At 43.6% G+C, this 22,222-nt stretch overlaps 1 protein-coding gene across 4 annotated transcripts in view; it reads right to left on the minus strand.

Moving 5' to 3' along the window:
- Nucleotides 1–22,222, minus strand: part of Asap1 (ArfGAP with SH3 domain, ankyrin repeat and PH domain 1) — a 308,124-nt gene that overhangs the window by 213,659 nt on the left and 72,243 nt on the right. For all 4 annotated transcript variants that reach the window (XM_087898828.1, XM_087898826.1, XM_087898829.1 and 1 more), the window contains exon 3: nt 20,862–20,988. In XM_087898828.1, the coding sequence (XP_087754954.1) occupies nt 20,862–20,988 (127 nt within the window). The remainder of the gene's footprint in view (nt 1–20,861; nt 20,989–22,222) is intronic.

Here is a 22,222-nt window from a genome sequence, read left to right on the forward strand (position 1 = left end):
ATCTTTAATTTTAAAAACGTGAATTATTTTCCAATGAGTTACGCAGAATGTTAACTTTGATCACCTTCAGATCAAGGGATCATGTTTTGTATTTTCTTCTTCATTTCTATAATAAACTGTCACATCTATAAAAATAAAATTTTAATATAGGACATTTTTCATTAAGAAACAGAAAGGTGTATAACTGATGGCCACAATACCAAAAGGTTAGCACTCTGACTGAACGACAAAAAGAAAACTACAGCTATGAGATACACTCATGGAGATTTCTGGAAGGCCCACTATGCACAATAATACTGAGTCGGACGCAGTGCCTGTCCAGGCACTAGTGTGCAGCATCCTGGGTATAATGATGAGGCGCGGTGCGATCGGTAATTAATAATCTGCCAGACTAGCTTAATACAAAATATACAGCTTTAATAAACAGAAGGAAGACTTACACCAGAATCCCAACGATCCATCCGGACGCAGGAGCCAGGAGGGGCGGGGGAGAGAGAGAGAGAGAGAGAGAGAGAGAGAGAGAGAGAGAGAGAGAGAGAGAGCGCGAGCGAGCTAGGTGAAACGCACCCGCCAGGTTTATACATAAATTTTTGCCTTAGGGCAACACGCCCCACGGACAGAATGTGATTGGCTAAACTCCCCTATCAGTATAAGAACAGTATGTGTAGCCAGCAGAGCTAGAGAAGCAAGAGGAAGGGTCAAGGGACAGTGTAGCAGGAACCATATCAAGGTGATATCCAACCTCGGTACAGAAAGAGGGATCTGTGTTTACCTGGTGTAGGAAAGGAAGAAAGCTAGTGACTCTTAGTGCAGCTGTTAGGGGGAATGAACATTATCCCACAACCGACAGAAGACTACAAAGCCTCACACAAAAGGAGGAATACATTCATTCTCAAGTCAGAAAAATCCAGTGTATAGAGTATGTTCCTGGACATGGGAAAGGAACATATGAAATACAATCACTAAGGTAGCTTCTTATTTTGTTACTAACGTCTTCCTACAGTTCCCAACCTTGCAGAAATCTGACTGAACTGTGCTCTAATCCAGCCAGAGTCCAAGGGACAAGGTATATGCTCTACTTTTTACCTTTAAATCACAGGATGCCAGTAACCAAATCCACAAAGGATTCCGTGCTATAAAGCAAAGCGTTATCTCGATACTCACTCTACAATTCCTTCCAGCCACTCTGAGGGCTTAAAAATTACTTTTGCTGTAAAATAATTGGGACCAAAATAAACAATTTGATAATGCAGAGGAATCAAAAACCAAAATTAATTAAAGAACTTGCTATATTTTTAGTGTGCAGAGATTTCCTGTTTCTCTCACACTCTGCAGACATGGCACTATCTTCCCCAGTCTTTATTTTAGATGATGTTCCATTCCTTTTCATTTGATAATACTGATCATCTTCATCGTTGTATGGATGACCTTTATCTAGACATCTATGGTGAGAAGACCCTAATTAAGTATTTAAATATAGTAATTCATTTCATTCTATCATTCAATAATGTGCTAGTATATGTTTTCTATTCCCAACCACCTTTATTAGCCAAAGTCAACAGAAGACATCATTGTATTCATGCAAATTAGACTATGGAAAGGCTGGTCTAAATGAGAAATCAACTATGTCTGGAGAGGGTAAAACCACTCTGGTAGGAAAAGGAGAAAAGAAGAAATCTGAATGTAAGTTCTGGGTCTGGCTTTGCCTCTCATGATTAATGTTGATAAAAGAAAGCTACAGCAGCCTGTGCTGTTGAGGCTATAGACCCTAAAGGTAGAATGTAGACCACATACATATACTCCACATGACTTCTGGGTTCCTTGGTCAGGCATGGGCAGGTGGGGGTCAGAAAAGCTTGTGAACATATTGACTACTCTGCTGGGTTGAGCCTGAAGAACCTAGCAAACTTCTATGAAAACATATGCTCTATGGTACTAGTGAGTCACACGACTGCAACAAGTTTTAGGATTTGTTTTATTAAAGTATATTTTCAAAGACATCTTAATAATTACAAAATCGAGATACTTGGCTATAGAATTTCCAAGTCAGACACAGGGCAGGCCAAAGCTGTATGCAAAGGAGACGACCCAACTCTAAATGCTGTCTGGTCACTGACACAGAGCCACCATCTGGGATTAAAATATGCAAATGAAGGCTCAGAAACAGTCCTGTAGGCAATGAGATGACTCAATATTAGTGTTTACTGAATGATCAATCAACCCAAGACAATTACTCTTGTTTTCCACCTAACCACAGTAGGGAAGAAAGCAAAACCTAATGGGGGAGAAGGCATGTCTTTAAGGCTACAGATCACCTATGCTCATTCTTGCTATTTTATAATTCAGTACCAACAGAAGCATCAATTCAGAACTTTTGGAAATATAGAATTTGAACCCCACCAAAACCTAATAAATCATAATCAGCATATAACAAGCCCCTTTAGTGGCCTGTATGAACATCTCTGAAGAACAATCACCTAGGTTCATGAAATGTACTAAACGCAAGCTGGACCAAAGACAAGGTCATGCACCAAAAGAACGAAGAGGTGACAAATGTCTACTTAGGTGCTTCATGTGGGCAAAGGACGTAACAGAGTAGCAAGATTGAGGGTCCTCAACATATATCAGCAAAGATATCTGAGAAGAGCTGAACAAACCCATCTGAAAGAAAAAAGAGCAATCATTTTGATATTAGTCACCCAGAACCCAGAAGCAACAAAACGTACCAATCTACATTATCACCAAAGGATCCCATAACCAATATGAGGCCCACGAGAAAAGCCGAGAGAAGCTAAACTCCACATGAAAACACAAGAGAACATTTAGAGAAACTATTACAGGCCACTTGCTGACTCTAGCAGACCATTTCAGAACTCACAGATAACAGTGTACTGGGGTTCTGGCCATACAACAAGAGCCAAAGGACTACTTCCTGGTCCAGGTACCTTCAATAAAGCATCAATAATTAAACACCACAACTGAAAATTAACAGCACAATAAACAGATTATCATGGGGAAGTGCCCCAGTACTGTGAGAGGTTTGAAAGCTGCCCCAAGGTAATCTGAAACATTATCAAAGACAATGGTTTATTAAAGCCAAAGCAAACACAAAATGCACATATTATCTATCAAAGCCCATAACTCAGCAACAAAGATGGAAGAGAAAAAACCACAATGCTTCTTCTAAGAAGTTATTGGCTATTAAAAGCAAACAAAAATAGCTCTTAAACCACCCACCCCCATCCACATAGATGCTAACTGTATTTATGACGGCATGTAATTCAGGCACCCAGCATCAAAGAGATGATAGACGGTCAGATGATCAGTGTCCACTGCACACTGCAGTCCAGCAAGCAGGCGCTCCTGGTTCAGGACGGGATGATGTGTGAGACTGACTAGGGGAACAGGACCATAGTGGGTCTGCTCTCCTTGACTTCTGGTTCAAAAGTCAAAGAAAGAGAACCAAGCTTGACAGTCAGAGGGTTAATACCTGCTTCAATCTGCATTCAAAGTGCCTGGGCACAGTCATTATGGTCCCACTTTACTTATCAATTCATATAGCAATGGTGTCAAAGACCAAACATTAGAGACAAAGAAAGAGACCCCCCATAAACAAGAAGCCACTGCAGAAATGCAAATTATTCCTTTGCACTGCTTCCTCAAGGCATTCTGGCCCCCATTCTCTCACTGGACTCACCATAAAACGGGAGGTACTACAGGACTCTTCTCTGAACCCCACCTCTTCTTCTCAGGTCAATGGCCAAGGGCCACAAAACTAATCAGATCAATTCTTCAGCAGGGATGTGCTAATAAGGAAACCTCAGATGCCAGGTCAGTGTTTTCAAGCAATGCAGACCCCTCTGTAACAAACCCATCTGAAAGCATAAAGTAGCAATCATTTCAATATTAGTCATTAGAGTGAAATAAAATGTACCAATCTGAACTGTCACTAAAGGATTCTCAAGCACTGGAAACCCATTTTGTGTGCTGTTTATGTGACTAATGGAAAGATATGGTGTTCCCGGCCCCCAAAAAATGCCCTCCAAAAACAGATGTAATGATGACACATACTCACTGCAGTGTGTATGGATACCCTGTCGTAAATAACTGGAACTGACAAAGAGACAGAAGCAAGCCAGCCAGGCCACACTCAGAGAATAAATGTAAATGGAGACCAAAATAGTCCATAACTTAACTAACATGGAGGAAATATGTAATAATTTTTCTCCCTGACAGAAGTTCTAAATGTACCTGGAAGGAACACAGGGATAAGTTCAGTGAAAGTGGTGTGACACATGCCAGATTCATAGCATGTCACATATCTGCCTTCTCTGAGAAAAGTTAATACAATCCCCTGTCAGCTGTGCTGAATGGAGTATTTAATCCTGGGGCCAAAGCAGAATAGCTTGAGACAAGAGAGGGAAGACAGACTCCTGCAATGGCAGGGCTGTTCCCCTGACTTTCAGGCTGATCTGCAACGGAAAAAAGGCAAGTGAATAACTGACACAATCATTTAACAAATATTTAATGAGTTATACACATGCTCATTAGATAAGTACTATTACAAGTAACCAGCACAGGCAAGAATCGGCAAGACATAGTTATGTAGCTGTTAGTTGGGTCTAGACAAAGAGAGGCCTAGAAATCAGAACCCCCCCCCAAAAAAAAGGTGTTGAATTTGACTGATGTTTGCCTAGAGCCCAGGTCTGGCCATCCCAGAAGACCCTGCCAATGAGGACTGTAGTATCAGAAGTAGATGGACACTGGTGCTCAGCACTGCCTTTCTCTATGATTGAAATCACTAATATGTCAAAAAGACGGAAAAAATTAGGTCAAAACCAAAAACCAAGTAACAAAACATGAGAGTATGGATTGATGTCATGCCATGGAGAAACAGGAATCAAAAGGTAAGAAAAGTATAGGAGGTACATTGGCACTATGATAATTATACACCACGCAGAACATTTATTTTATAATTAATAGATAATCATATATTTTATAATTAATAAATTAGTATTTATTTTCAAAAGAACTTAAAATGTCCCAAAATAAATAATGTTTATTACTGCAGGAAAAACTGCAGTGTCCAACATTTCCTCTCAAGGGGCTCACAAATGAAGTTGAAGAAACTGCTAACTCAATCCCAAATTTACTTTCTCTGAATGCAATGCATGCAAAGTATCTACAGGAGAGCCCTACTCCACTATGCCCCATTCCTTCTGTATTCAAAATTTTTAGTTAATTAAAACTACATGTACCAGGCTTGGGAGATGTCTTAGTTGGCACTGCCTTACAAGCAGGAGGACACAAGTATGGATCCCTAGACTCACACTGAAAACTGGGAGCGTGGTGGCACCTGTGCTGGTAACCTAAGCAACAGTGAGATGGGAGATGGAGACAGGCAGATCCCTGGAAGCTCATAGGCCAGTTAGACAGGCTTATGTGATGAAGTTCCAAGCCATAAAGAGATGTTGACTCAAGCCAAAATTGGAAGGTACCTGAGGACCAATAATCCAGATTATATTCTGATTTCACAAACTCACACCTGCACAACCCACACAAATGAATACACACACATTAAAATAAAAAAATTAAAGTCATGTCCCAATGAAGATCAGCCAGACTCGCTTCATCTACAGAATAAAACCATCTTGGTGAAGTGCATTTGATATTTAAGTCATTCAATGACTGCCATGCCCAGGGAATGGGACTTTATGTTCTTTGCCCAGGTAGGTCAGGCACTTGGAAAACCAGTACAAACCCCTCATTCATGGTGAACAGTGAAAGGGAGGGGACTATCTGGGCTCATAGGACCCATAGCACTCAAAAATGTAAAAGATTGAAAGAAAGTTTATCGTTGTTGCTTAAATTTTGTTACTTTATTTATTTGGTGGCAGGTGTATGTGAGATAAAGACAGAAAGGGGGAATGAGGGTAGAGAGGGGGAAGGAGGGAGAGAGGGAGAGAGAGAGTGAGTTAGTTCTGAGGACAACTTAACGGGAGTCTTTTCTCTCTACCGTGTGGGCTCTAGGAATCAAACCCAGGTAGTCAAGCTTGGCGGCAAACTAGAGCCTTTACCCAATGAGTAATCAAGCTGGCACTGTTATTGCTATTGACAGTGGGCTATATCATTACTGGTATTTTGTGCAACAGAAATGAAAACAAAAAATGTTCCAAATCACAAACACGTTTAACAAGCTGTCAGAGAAGACAGCATCACTCATCACACAGCCCCTGGGAAACTCCACTGAGAATAAGAGTGGAATAATACCTTGATATGATTATGAAATCACCATTGACCTTTCTGAGACCTGCTGCATCTCCACACTGGAGAGGGGACCCCAGACCATGCTCCCAATACTTCAATAGGGGGAGTGACAAACAACTAAGGCTATCAGAGAAGCTCGAGCCAGAAATTGTGTTTGTAAACAAGGAATGGCTTGGCACATCAACAGAGAAAATAATGGCACAGGCTAGTAAAAAGGTGGGATCAATTCCAAAATATTTTAAGAGATGTTTATATATTTTCTAAGTTACAATATTTAGTTTCTAATCGTTTGGTTTACAAATTTAAGCTACCATATGAACTCTGAATGAATAGTACATACATCGAATAAGATTATAAAAACATCAACTTAGGAAAAATGGCAATTAGGTTGATGTCCAGTCATTGATAATCAATATAACATGATACTTTTCCAGTATTGTCTCCAGTATAACAAAATGAATGGACTCTGCAGAGAACTTCGGCTGTATGTTATACATTTTGACTGTTAATTGACTTCTCTGAACTATCATTTCAGCAATGGTAAGACAATACACATGAAGGTTCTTTATAAACTAGAGGTGTCACATAAAATTAAGTGCTGGAAACCTTCTCAGCCTTCAAAAAACAAAACAAACAAAACCACGCCACAGATGTGCCTTGTGGTGACAGGTAGTAAGAGCGAGACAAGTCAGGTAGTAGTTTTGAGCAGATCAAGAGAACCAGAGAGGGAACTAAGACAAGAGGGGAGTCAGGAGCAGGAAGGGGCCCATGAAAACCACAAGGTTCAACATGGTGTTACTCTTTACAGCTGGAAAAGTTCCATCTCACCGGCTTCTAGAACTTTCTAAAATAGCTTTGTTTGTGACAAAAGCCATGCCAAACACAAAACAGAGTCAATCACTTAAATCACATGAAAAATACATGAAAGCTCTAGCTTGAGGAGCTTCAGTCTGGCTTTGTGCCCCGAAGGTCAGCAGGCGATGGTTGTGAACCAGGGCTGATGAGCAACCTCAGTGATCTGGAAAACGAGGCAGTTGACTTTATGACCTCTAAAGACTCCCTCTGGCTCTACAACTCCAGGACTGCATTATTCCCTCTGAACTCAGAAGCTCCACCTCACATCATCTCAGTTCCCCAGGCAGCTTCTCCCATCCTGAACTCCACCCCACTCAGGGCTCACACCCCTGTGTGCACACATGCAAGTGTGTATTTGGTTTATTCAATCAGATATTGTCATTCACCTGGGGACAAACAGAGCAATAATGAAATCTTCTAAAAACAGTAACTGGATAGACCTGAGATAATAGCTCAATCTCATGGGTCCCGTGTGAGAAAAATCTGGAGACAGCTTAGAAACACTGCTTAGAGTACTCCCCCACACAACTGTGAAGAAGAATGGGTATGTGTACAGCAAAAGGCTACTTCCCAGGGAACAAAGAGCTACCAGGTCCTGAGAGGCAGAAGACAGACTAACATAGCAATTTAGCAGACAAAGAGTCAAACAAGGTTAGGCCCTAGGAAAACAAGGACTACAGTTCAGAAATAAACACACATTAATTCTCACTGGGTAACAATTTCTGCGGGTGGAGGGCACCCCCCTCCCAATGCTGCCTTCACCCTAGAAGCATTCTAGGAGAAAGGGCAGAAGTAGAAAGTAATGATCTCATTAGTAGGTGTTTCTGCATTCATACTCTTGTACCTGGTACATAAAATGCAGGCATGTATATAAACTATAAAGCTAAAAATGTTTTGTCCCATATCTACTTTTGTAATCTGCTATGATGCAATATGCTATTAGGAGTCAAAAGACCTGGTTTGAACCTCAGCTCTACCATACAAGAGTTGTTCAACTAGGACAGACTAAGCATCTATTCTCTCCTTATACAACCAAAAGGAGTGTTCAGTATTTACACACAGTGTGAGGTTCCAAAGAAAAGCTTAATAAATAAACATTGGCTAGTACGACATGACAGTTCCTGAAGGCTAGACACTGCTCAATCATTTCAGTGGATAACACAACACTACCAGAAACCTTCACAGCAAGGAAATGGTACACACTTCACTTTCCCTTGCATGAGAGATTTCACGGTTGTTTGTGTTTCAGAGTTGAACAATATTTAATGTGACTTTGGTCATGATGTATGCTGGTCTAACAGATCAAATTAGGTCTCTACCTCAGGTGACATCACATATTACAGTAGAAACTGAAGTGGACACTAATCTCCCACCACACAGCTCTAGAGCGAAGCAGACATATAATAGCAGCATGCTGGGTTGGGCACAGGACACACAGCAGTCCACCTTGATCCCCAGAATGATGAACAGTGCAAGTGTCAGTGTCAAGACTCTTGCCCATTACTCATGCTCATTCCAAGGAAGCCCACATCAAACACCCATGGTGTCTAAAGCACACAAGTGTGCTTGCCTGAGCACCAACTGTGGGAGAAAGGAATCTGCCCACTGCCAGGCTTCATGTCACTCATCCTCTGAAAAATTCAAAAGTTTTCACTACAGAGTTGTGATTTGAATCTCTGCAAGCCTATTCCACAATTGGTAAAAATTATCAAAGGAGGCTGATAGATTAAATAGTACAGCGTCTTTAGCTTACTGTGCGGTTCAGTGCTAGATACATAATTATTTCCCGGATGACTGGTTTTACAAACTTTAGGAAAACAGGAAAAGCATTAATTTATGTAGCTATTCCAAATAAGAAATAGATTCTAGAACCAAACAAGGAGCCCCAGGGAGCTTTGCATTGCTGAGACAAGTGGTGGCACACTTCTGTAATCCCAACACTTGGAGGCAAAGGAAGGAGGATGCAGTTCAAGGTCACCCTTGGCTACACAGCTGGTCCATGGCGAGGCTGCGCTATAAGAGACCATCTGAAAAAAAGATGAACATATCCTAACAAGAGTTTGCCTTAACTTAAAGATGTGCCTTTTGGCTGATATCCCACCAGGAAAGGTGCTCCTGAAAGCATACACAGAGAGGCCCAACATTTTCAGAGGCTGTAACTTAAGAGTAATTCTCTGAAATTTTTGGAATGAAGAAAGTACACACTATAAAAAATACCCCAAATGCTACAAACTTAAATGTTACCAATTCACCTGACAAAGTGGATAGGGCTGCTTTAAAAACTCAAATGCTACCAGTTCACGGACAAGGTAGACAGGGCTCCCTATCCAAGAGTCAAAGCTCAAGAACAAAATCTGAATTGCAATTTGGCTTTAAAAAAGAATGCTGGGTCAGCCTTCACTTCCTTTTCTGCTACCCAAGTCTATCAGCCCCACCCCCAACACACCTCCTTTCACTTTCACTGAGTGTCAGGTGGGAACATCAGGAGTGGCAGATCCAGTGGGACAGTAGCAGTCACTCTGCACGGTTCTGGTGTGGATAAGTGTTTCTTCAACATCTTAGAAGTGAGCAGAGTGGTGCTGAAGTGACAGGATTTCCAAAGGTAGGACTTAGGTCAGCAGCAGTACAGCCCCTGGAGGGGTGCTTCCAGGACCCTGACTTAGCGCTCATCAGAGCACCCCCGACCACCCGCTCGGCTTCTGTCAACGTGACCCACCCTTCTGTACACCCACCCCACTGTGATGCCATCCACTTCAGTCTCTACCAGAGCACATGAGCTACAAGCTTACACCCCTTTCCCTTGTCAAGATTCCTAGCCTCTGATAAAGAGCAGCAGTGTAGTACCTGCTGGACGCACACACGGTACTGGGCTCAATCCCCAGAAATGCAGCCTCACAGGCTTTATTAAGGAGTTTTCAGCCACAGAAATGTCTTGACTTAATAATCAGAAGCAAAAATGTTTGCACAGCAAGGGAGATTCACTCCTTACTGTCCACGAAAGCCAATCAGAGAGTAAAGACAGGAAGCCATGGAACCTAAAAGGAGAAGTGGCATTTTTTTAAACCAATACAATTTCTCATCTAACTTCATTCTAAACACTTAAACACTTAACCATTACACCCACAGCTCTCACCCTCATCCAAAAAAAAAAAAAAAGAAAGAAAGAAAGAAAAAAAGAAAAACCTAGCTTTCTTGTTGTTGTTTGGGTTTTTTGTTTTGGTTTTTGTAGCCAATGGAGACCATAACAGAAAGCTACAACTAGTCGAAATGCAGAAAACAGCCCCAATGGACACATCTATAACTATAACAGTACCCCTACACTTGAGATTCAGGGACATCACAGATACGGAACGGGAAAGACTGCTAGGCTCATAGTATAGCATATCTTCTATATGACATGGAAGTTACAGGCATGAAATCCCAACAAGATGGTTGCCTAAACAAGACCTGAACAATGACATCAACGGCTGACAAGTCAAAGTGGATGGAGGAAATCTCAGGAGGTCCAACTCTTAGATGAAGAACTATAGACAATGACTACTGAGAGAAGGAATATCTGTCTTCCTCGGGGACGAGGCCCCTAACTGATCAGCTAAACCCAAGTGATCAGCCCTAAACACACGGAGAAAGAAGCAACACTAAGTGGACATAACAGGTCATATTTATATGTATGTATACACAGACCAGTAATAGAAAAATAGAAAAATGTGGTAGGAATGGCTAAAAAAAGAAAAAGGTAAAGAAAAATATGAACGTGAGTAAAACCATCACTGCACTTCATCAGCACATCATGGACAAGGCTGTTCTAAAATCAGAAGAAAAACTACTTCTGTGACTATCTGGCTATCATTTATTGCCCTATCAGGAAAATTAAAATAACAACAACAAAGAAGTTGAACCTGAATACCCCAATTCAGCAAAAACCCATTTTCTCTTGACTGTCTCACATGGCTAACACATGCGTCGCGTTTCTTTGAGATGAGTCTGAGGTGGGGAAGTCATGAACTCGCCGAGTCATCTAAGCCTCGTTCAGTCTTCTGTAAAACAGCACTGGAGCTGCTGAAAATACTAAGGCGAGCAGAGGATGTCTGTAGAGCACCCAACACAGTGCCCACCGCACGACATGCTTAATTATAGTGGTCACTGAATCTGACTTTGTTCCAAGGCTTATATACAAAATGCAGACGCCTTTGGGCAGTAGCAGTGTTATTTAACTTGGTACTGTTCCATGCTCTGGGAGGCAACAGTACTTTACTTGCTTTGCTTTGAAAAATATTACTATTATTAAAGTAGGAGCGGCTGCTGGTCCAGCAGTGGACAGTTCTTTTAATTTGTACTTTGTGGAAATAAGGAATATCTAATTTTATGTAAATACTACTAATATGAATAAATACCACAAAAAGGAAATAGGATTTATTAAAAAAAATAAATGATTAATGCAATATAAAAGCCCCCCCCCCAATTTCATAAAAAAGAGGGAGCAGACTTAATTTTTCATGTGTAACTGGGTACACATGAAAGTTAACTCCTCTAAGACTTGGTTACTTCACACTGGGAGCAAATCAATCAAGCCCTGCCTAGTCTCCCATCCATGCTGGGTACTCATGGAAAGATTACGGAAAGAGTACCATGTCATCACTTTGGACTAGATTGTTGGTCTCTCTTGACCACATCGACAAAGCTAAAACTGGGCAGCACAGTTCTCTAACCACAGCCTTTCCCAGTGTCCCAAATGAACACAGGATAGAGGGGTAATGAGAGACTGCAGAGGAAGTGCAGGAACACTATCTTCCAAGTGCCACCAGACACCAGGCACTTTACCTGCCTCACATTATCTACTGGTTGCTTCTGCCAACATAAGACTCTGCTGTCTCCATCCAATTCTTACTTCGATGAAAGCATAAATAGGAGGCAGGAAACCTGGATCTTGGTCCCAGCTTTGCTGTGTCAGCTACACAGGGCGTTGACATAGCCTCCTCTTGTTCTCTAAGGACCATCATGAAGGGTTAAGAGGGAAGGTTTAACCCTAAGAGGTCCATCATTGTGCCCAAAGCTGACCAAACCAGAAGTGATCTGCTGATCCAAGCTGGGCCACTCTGAACGTCTCTATGTGATATGCTTTTCCCACAAAAGGGCACAAAGATACCAACTAGTATCAGGAGGTTATACAGGGCCAGTGTTAACGTATCTACCAGTAATCTAGGAGATGTACCTTCACTGCCTGCCATTCTTCCACTCCTATTCCAGAAACTATTCTATGAGCCTTCCCAATAAATCCAAAGGCTATTTAACTAGTTCTAGCTGTATTTTGCTATGCTTTATATACATATGTGTGGGGGAGGGAGGACAGTTAGAGATCTCTAATTTACAAAAAGAGTCATATGCACCTTTGTTTTCTGGGCCCCAGTATTTTCATCTGCAAAAGGGCTAGACGATCTCTAGTTATTTTTCCAGCTCTGCTGAACTCATACCATAACAGCAAAGTTATAGGCACACAGCCCACGGCATGATGAGAATGTTCACTATGGTCATCCTAGTCCTAGCCCCTAGGCATAATGTTACAGAATACAAGGTATCTCTGCTGTGTAGTATCAGAACTGGGAAGACCCTATATTTTCTTCACATCTGGCAGGGGAAGAAAAGGCCTCCATTAACTTAGCCAACTCTTTGTTTTCTGCACTAGTTGGCATCAAATTCCGACTCTTTTGTGGGCCTTAATTCACTGAGCCATGAGGTTCTGGTTTTGCTTTCCTAGCTTCTGGGTGGCTAAATTGGGTACTGTCTTATCAAAGGGACACATATTTCAGTTCTCTGAGGAAAACTGTACCATAGCCTCAGCATTAAAATTCAGTTCTTATGTAACTGACCGCAAACAGCACCATGGCACAGGGCTGATCAGATAGTGCTTGGGCCCAAGAAGAGTCCACTGTGAATTCATACATTTAGTCGTAACAAGTAGAGTCATGTGACTTCTAAGTTGACCCACTCCTACTCCAAATACCATTAAAATTCTTTTTACTGAGACCAGAAAGAGACTGCAGCACTCTCTATGTCTTGACTAACAGAATGATCCTTTTCACTTTAAAGCTCCTGCTGTCAAACCGAAACAGAATTCCTCGTGGTCTCAGCAAAGCACACTGCATTCCGGGTAGGACCAAGCCATACATGCCTCCCCCAAAATGAGCAAAATCAAATATCTGCATCCATTATATAACAAAACAGCTCATTACCCCAAACCCCAACAAAATCAAAAAACAGTGTTGCCCAAAATTTGATGCATCAATAGAAGGAACCCTTTGGATATGTGGAAGTAAACAATACATTAGCAGTGACTGGAGAAAGCATGGACCGTGAGGCTGCACAGGGAGCCCATCAAGCTAGCCTGAGTCAGAAAGTAACACTGGGCGCTGGTTCCCTCACTTAAGGGCTAAGTATACAGCTACACTGAGCTAGCAGCTTATTTTAGATCAAAATGGCTATGACCATGCACCATAAATGGCTTAAATCTTTGGTACTACCCTGGCCGCACTTTCATAATCTAGGTCCTTGAAGCACACAAAGTCAGCACTGCCACATGACTTCTTCTGTCGCTTCAATTACATGTCAACAACCACTAGATTGCACGTACAGTACACAGCAATGGTATGGAGGATTACAGCCATAACCTTACAGTGATCACCAGGCCAGGCAGTGCTCAGCGCTTCACATACACTGACTCACTCTTTCATAAGGAAAGAGAGACAGCGAATCTTCAGTAACTTGCCCAGCAAACACATCCTGGAAATCACAGTGCTCAAGTTAACCTGGCAGGAGCTTCACCCTCATCAAACCGTTCTATAGGTAGAGCTTCTGTCCTCTCCCTGGCCTCCTGCCCTATGGGAGAAATACTGACTATAAGACTTTGATATTCATTGGCCACCAGGTCATGAAATCCCTTGATGAGTACCTCATGGGCATTATCTCTTTTGCTCTTCAAAAGGACGCCACTTATCAAATGAGGAAACAGAGGCTGAGGCATCATCTCCAGCCCCATCGGTTACTCATGATTAAATAACACATATAAGAGTAGATGTGCCAAGAGATCCTCAAATGACTAGGTAACATATATGGAAACCAATACTCTAGGTGTCACAGACCCCCCCCCCCCACAGAGACACTTTGCAAATAACTATCTGGACAGTCTGAACATACAAGATAAATGGCTTTTGATGGACGCTTCCTGGCACAGTATCAGATGACATGGCCTCACATAATGCTTTTAGAGATCAGCAATCAACCTAGTGACTGGCATGTGCAAAATAACCTTCCCAATTTCAGGTTTATTCCAATCTTTTCTTAGGCACTAGATCTAGAGAGTAGTGCTGAAGAAGACTCCCCTAGTCAAAGTACAAAGAGACCCACATAAAGAGTCGAGAGCTCTGAATTCAAAACCCTGCCTAAATTCCTTCTCATCTTCAGACCTCAATCTCCACATTGAAAGCAACAGGACTGACAAAATCTGTATGGGTCCTGGTAACTCAGTTTTACTCCACAGGGACGCAAAGCTTCAAGTTTCTTCAGGCAGCCAGTAATATTAGTAAGATTAACACTTTTAGGCAGCTGTAACTGGCAATCCAAGCATGCAATCAGTGAAAGATTATCAGCACTATACTACTAGCCTGATCAGCTAAGAGTCCAAATCAAATGCACAATGGCATGAGGGTTACGCTAGTAGAGGTGTCCACCAACCTTTCTGCAATACTGCAACTGGTTATTAGAAATACAGCTTTCATGAACCTCTTGGAAGCAGAACCTCCACACTGCCAATCCCAAACTGGATATTACGCAAGGTCCCTTTAACTCAGCTATATCCGGTGATTCCTTAGCAAAAAGTATCCTGAAAAAAGGGGAGGTTATGGATGGCCAGACAGCTCAATGACAGACAGGCTCTAAGAAGCCTACATCAGTCACTGTAGTTCTTCAGCCACATCTGTGGAGGTTCACAGACAAAGGCTGATCAATAGTTCCAGAATATACCAGGGTGGAGCTGGAAGCCACACGGCCTTTTCATGGCCGACCAGCCTAATGGAGAACTGCTGGCAGTGTTGCATATGACCGTAACAAGCAGACACCTAAAGAAAGGACTAAGCAGAACTAAGCTGTTGGCTTGCTTTTTCTTCCCTCTCCAAATTTCATTTAAAAATAATGAAATATATATTTAAAAATTCAACTTAAACACAGATATTCTGTATTCAAAGTCCAAACTGTACCTACCCTGCCAGAAGATCTTGGACATTTAACCTTTGAGCTTTTATGCACATATGAAAGGATAATGCTAAGAATATCTAATTGACTTTGTATTATGCAAAGACGAAAACTATTTTTTAAAAAAACTATCAGAGATGTATAAGAGGGCACAAGGTATTAGTGTGAAATGCGAGTTCTGGCACACAAGGGAAGCTGCTTTCCCCATTTCTGTAAGCAAATAGTCATTGACCTTTGCTAGGTTCTAAGAAAACACACCCTAATCACTCCCAGGCTGAACAAGGGGCTTGGCCTCCAGAGCTTAGACTTCTACAAAGGATACTGGTATCACAGGGAGAACAGTCTTCTGTTGGTGAACAGACCCAAATACATTTTCTCTACTTTAGGCAAAAGAGCCCATAGGACTTTATCTAAATCCCCCAGAGAAGGGCTTCATAGGTGTTTTGAAGGTAATGAACTAGCTCTTGAATACATCAAGATCTGGGCTTTAGAATTCCTAGGTGTGAGAATCTACAGATTAGCACTAGAGACTTAACCTCACTTATCAAAGACTAGATCTCCAGTCATCAATATGAAACATGACCAAAATTACAAAGAGTAGAGGAATACCTCCAGGCATGCCAAGAATACTCAACAGTTGATATTAAGTCTGAAGTTCATTTCTGACTAGTTGTAAACCAAACACACACACACACACACACACACACACACACACACACACACACACGAGGGGGGGAGGGAAAGGGGAGGAGAGAGAATTATCTGTTAAAATGGGATTATTGACAATAATAGGGCAAACATTAAACAATGGTATGTATATATGGAGGGGGCCAGAGAAATGGCTCAGTAGTTAAGAGTACTTGCTGCCCTTGCAGAGGACCTGGGTTTGGTTCCGTGGTGGCTCAAAACTTTCCGTAACTTTAGTTACAAGGGATCAGAAGCCCTCTTCAGGCTTCTTCGGGCAACAGGCACATACAAGATGTACAAGATACACATGCAGGCAAACACCAATATGTAAAATAAAATCTTCTTTTAAAAAAAGTATCTATAATGCTAGCATATAGTGGGGCCATCAGTAGCTGACAACTATTTTTATTATTATTATTATTAACAAGTGTTAATATCAAAGAAACCTTTGGCAATCTTTAATCAAATAAATGATTCTTAGCCTTCAAAACCTCTGAATTAAGTCTCCAAGCCAGAGACATCTAGCTCCCTTAGAAAGGTTTTTCGAGGGCACCTTGTAGACACAATTATTCTTCTCTGAATCCCCAGGCCTAGCAGTAGAATGCACTCAACAGTGGATGTACTGACTGGATGGCAGACTGCAGTAGATAGCTTATATTGCTGTGATGAATGTTCTATATTAATCCTTCCATTTATGAATTTAACCTTTCTGTTAAAGAAAGGTTAAGCCTATTAAGAGTTATGGGCTTTTTTTCTTCAACACCATTAGGTCCCATAAACAATCGAAATAATACCTCACCAGGGCTTGGCAATGTGACCGTCACACAGATGCTCCTCAAAGATGTGTTGAGCAGATGCTGCTCATAGGTCACTTACATAATTTCTCACATTTCAATCTGAAAGCTGAATCCATCTCTTTGAATATTATATTTAAATATTGCTATTAAGAATTCCCTGGAATATGGGCATGAAGAAAAGTTAAATGACTAAGGACGTTACAAACCTCTTCATGAGATTAAAACTGCAAAGTACAACAAACGAGAAGCCTTATTTATGTCCTGCAAAGTCAATGAAATACGACTTTGCAGACAGCCAGTGTGTATTTTCTGGGGAAACTGTAAAGAATTCCCCAAATCCTTTATTTACTAACAAAATCTTGGAGACAAACCATCTCTTTGGGCCTCCATTTTCTTCTCGGTACAGTGGAGGAGAGAGCGGCCCTTCTCCCTTCACAGAGTTCTAAGTGTAGACTCTACATCGAGGATGCATGTAGCTCTGCATAGCTGACTACAGATGACTGTGCATCCCATGTGTCTACAACTGGCCTTATATGGAGGTGCTAAAGACACGGGCAAAGCGTATCTCCTCCATCAGCACCAAAGTAAAATGCTGGCCAAGCAGACCTCCAATGACTATGATGCACTCTCCCTCTTATCCAAGGCCCTAAGTGTTGGCCACTCCAAGTCTTCAATGGGAGAAAGCATCCCAATGTCTTGGTCCATGATTCTAAAATGCCTGCTTGCTTCTTTCTCAAGAAAACATTGTCTTCTAGCCACTTACAACTTCCAAAGGGTCACAAGCAGGACAGCATACGCTAGCATGCTCTGGTTCCATGCTCTGGTTTTGTGCTTTGAAAACATTTACATGCCTAGATAAAACCTTAGCAGAATTCCAGCTGATCCATTCCTGCCTCTCAAAGGCAGCCAGTTGTGCCCCTGCCAAAGCGTGACTCTCTAAACCATGTGTGTCCTTCAGGACTAGAAGGGAGGCCCTGAAGTAAGCTCTTAGTCTCTTCTTATATAGATCTGATTTATTTCCTAAACTGCATGTCCCAAGGGGCTTATACATACACCACAGCATCTGCACAACATGGCCAACTGTTTGACAAGGACATACAATCAAAGGGGAAAGTGTAGATTGACCTGGGGTTCCACGCTTGGCACTCAACGGGATTTTAGTTAAGACCCACGTGTGTTAATTAGTAATAGAAACAACAAAATCACAAGTAAACAGGAAATTCATAACTACTAGAACTAGAAACAGACTTGTTTTCAAACAGAATTCCAAGCTACCCAATTACTCCCCATTCTGGAGTTTCCATCGCCAAAAGAAAAAACAAGTGCCCAAAAAATCCTATTTCTAAGAATAATCACAAAATAACACAAGCCAAATTCTTGCAATTTTCAAATCTCTCACTTGTGAAATATGTTCACTATTTTTTTCCTTTTATTTTGGGGGCAGTAATTTTGGTCCCCTTTTCAAAATCTGTTTTTTGAGACAGACTCTTCCTGTATACCCTTGGCTGGGTGAAACTCAGTCTCTGCCATGTCTAGAGCAGGTCCTCTGCCCCAGCAGTTTTTGAAATAAGGTCTTACTGTGGAGTCCTGGCTAGTCTGGAGCTCATTAGGTAGACCAGACTAGCTTCAGGCTTGAGGAGAACCCTCCTGCCTCTACTGCCCAAGTGCCTGGATCACAGGCATGTACTACCACATTCAGCCTCCTATTTCTGAAGAAGCAGGTTGTGATCTACTCAGGATATCCATAATACTGTATCTTCTCCATATAGGTAAGTTTGAAAGAAAAACTAAAAATTCAACTGTGTGATTATCCAACAATAAAAAACTAAGCATACATTGCATATATATAAAAGGTCGCCACACACATAGAATATGACTCAAGAGTTAGAAGATACACATTGAGGAAAATGATTCCTTAACCAATACTGTACTCAAGTTTAGAAAAATGACAAAATTTTGTCTCTAATTACTGTACAATTGGTACAAATGCAATGTTTACTGCTATAGTTTTAGAGACAGTGTATCAATATTTTCTGTCACTTTTGAGCTTTCTAGACTGGTTCCTATTCTTTCTCAAGTTCAAAGGTCTATTCTTCTACCTAACTTTGTAACACAAGGGAGTGTGTGTGTTTGTGTGCACACACACACAAAGGAAAGGGAGAGAACAAACAACAAAACCTCATTTGTTGCATTTGCATTTAAATGTAGTTACCTTAAACTAAGATCAAGGCAGTGCTTATACGACATTCACCCTATTCTATAATGTTGCTTCAATGTACACAAATACATCCACAGGCAGCATCCCAGGCACCCTTATCATCTGCTGCACAAACAGAATACAGTAACACTATCTGACTGTGCAGAAAGTTACAGTAACTGACAGCTCTATTAGCAGGCACTAAAGTTATCTGGAAGGAAAATAACCCCGCAGTTTAATCAACTTTAAGCCCTTTCAAGGCGTACCCAGTTAGGAACGGAAAAAGATGACCACACACGCCTAGATGAGCATGTTCTTACAATTGCATGAAGGACAGAGTCACTGGGAGGCTGAATGCCGGGCAACTCTTGTTTAATCCCTGATACTAACCATGAAGCAACTGCCAGTTCACAAGGGGGTGGGGCACATTACCTCTGGCTTTCCAATACATCTAGTTAGGTGATATTTCTCCATCCATTTCAACATCCACTTTGGAGTCAACAATGACTCCAAAGAAAACTCTAGAAACAACACTAACTAGAAAGAAACTAACTAGAAGGAAACATATTAGCTTATAGTACCTGGCAGGCAGGCAAGATGGGACCCTGAGGCAACAAAATTCTCCAGCTCCTAACATTAGCATCTAACACCAGTTCTTTATACATCACACAGCGTGAGTACCAAAGCCAGTTTCAGACAGAAACTCAGGATTCCCTGTATTACCGAGGGCTGGCCCTGGTGGCCTTAACTAAAAAGGAGCTTCTTGAACCTCAAATAAACCAAGTATAAAATCCCCGCGGGGGGGGGGGGGAGGGGAATCTTCTTTTTCAGCCAGGGTAGGCCTAGCTGGTTAGGATGGGAGCGATGTTTTGTGGCACTGAGGAGTTATGTTGAGTTTCTGGGAAACTCCTTATTTTCGCCGAGGTTACACAGGCTTATTTGTATAGCTGTAAACCTGGGTTTACAGGTTTCTCCTCACCCACCCCCACTCTAGCATTAATTCATCGAAAAATTTAAAAGAACCAGCATTGCCCTTGCCGGTTTTGCCGAAGGGTCCAGCGAGCAGAGCTATTCCTTCTGCAGCTTCTAGACCCATCTACCAGCCTGACCACCCCTGCAGACTGCACTGGCTTCAGCCCTCTCTACACAACCTTAGGAGTGTCCTGCCGATCTGGTGCAGCAGCCCTGAGCCCTAGAAAACCACAGCCACTGGAGCAAGGGGAGCGGGGCGGGGACCTGTTTGTACAGCTCTCCTTTCCACCTGAGCTTCTGCTCACTTTAGGCGCAAGGGACTAGGAGACACAGGCCCAGAGGTGGCAACAGTCTCGAATCGGAGTTCTCTTTTATCCCTCTGGGTTTTTCCACCAGCCCTTATCGCTACAGCTAAGCCTGCCCGGTCCCGCTGGGCTGCGGAGAAGTGCATTCGCGGCCCATCTCCAAGACTCTGGCTGGTGTGACCTTGGCCACGCAGCCTCGCCTTTCTGCCCTCGGTGGCTTGACGCCATATACTTCGTGGGTTAGGAAAGGGTCACAATGATGTGGAAGCGCCGGGCAGACAGCCTGGCACCCAAACAGGGTGCAGACAGAGAGGGGAATCTCTCTTCTACTCCCCGCATCCAGAGCTTGCTCAGTTCTTCCCTACTTTAGTCCCCGGGCTCTCAAGCCTGCAGGACCCCGGGAAGGGCCGCCAATCAGGACAGCAGGGGGCCGGAGGGGGGGGGGCGCACACACTGCCGGAGGGGGGTGTGGCTCCCCCAGACGCCCGGCTCCCCAGGGCCCCAGCCCACCCAGCTGCCAGGCCGCCGCCTGCCTACCTCCTCCAGCAGCGTGACGGTGTTCCTGCAGTTGTGCAGCCGCGTAGTGAAGCTGGACGTGGTGGGCGAGTTGTAGTCCTCGGTGGTCTCGGCGATGAACTCGGACACGGAGATCTGGTCCGGCATCCTGCCGCGGGAAGGACGAGACACAAGTGGGGGCGGGCGTGAGTCACGGCGCAGGCTCCCGGGGCCGCCGGGCGGCTCATGAACGCCACGCGCGCAGCCCGACCCGCCGCGGCGCCTGGCCTGGCGCGCGAGGAGCGGAGCGGAGCGGAGAGGAGACAAGCGGAGCGAGCGGCGCGGCGCCCTTCAAACTGAGAGCGGCGCGCGCGCGCGCGGGCGGGCGGGCGGCGGCCGGGGACGCGCCTCCCCCAAGTGCACGCAGGGGCGGGGCGCGGAGGGGGGGAGCAACGAGGCGGGGCGGGGCGGGGCGGGACGAGGCGGGGCAGACGGCGCTGCCGGGCGGCGAGGCCTGGCGGACTGACTGGACGGCTCGCTCTGGCGGCGGCCGCAGGGCGGGCGGCGCGCCCGCGCCAGTCACGGGGACAAACACGGAAGTGCTCTGCGCACGCGCTGCGGCCGCCCCGCCCCCTCGCCTGCCCCGCCCCCTCCCCCTCCCCGCTTCGTCAGCCCCGTGCGCGGCCCCCACCTCGCTGCCACACGCGCTGGTGCTCGTGCCCGTGGGGCTCCGGAACCTCTCTTCCCCACCCCGACACACACACATACACACCCAGCCGCCCCCGGAGCGGTTACTTCAGAGAGCTGGTTACGCGAGCGATTTTTGCAAGAAGGGAACCAAAAAAAAAAAGAAAGTTGTACGTGTTCTTTTTTAGTCCCGAGTGGGTGCAGGAAGCGAGGCCCGGAAAGCCGCCTCCTGCTGCGCGGGCCGAGGCCCGGGGGCTCAACCCCGCTGCCCTCAGAACGCCAAGGCTGTGCCTTTTGCAGAGAGGAGCCAGGAAGAATTGTTTTAAAATATGTTTTAAAATACTTTTCACCTGTCCATGTGCGATTCTTTTTTTTTTTCTTAACCTAGAGGAACGGCATCAGGAGATGCGAAAGTATTTCTCAGGTGCAAATGCTCTTGACTGTGAAGAAATTAAATTTCTTCTGAGGAAAGTACCAATTCAGCCCTAGCAGATGTTAGTCCAAAATACCCTTCTAATTTCTCACCATTGAATGAAGTTGATCTTAAAAAACGGTAACAAAAACTATTTAGGCCTTGAGAAGTCTACAGCAGTCCTTGAAAGCTTATTGCTGGTCTTGATGCAAGCCTTCTTTGGAAGGCAGACACTCTGGTCCACCCAGGCCTGCCTACTTACCATCCTATAAGGCTAGGGGTTGTGCTCTCTGGCTCTGCTCAG

Source organism: Myodes glareolus, chromosome 19 (assembly GCF_982192425.1).
Source record: "Myodes glareolus chromosome 19, mMyoGla1.1, whole genome shotgun sequence".
NCBI lineage: Eukaryota > Metazoa > Chordata > Mammalia > Rodentia > Cricetidae > Myodes > Myodes glareolus.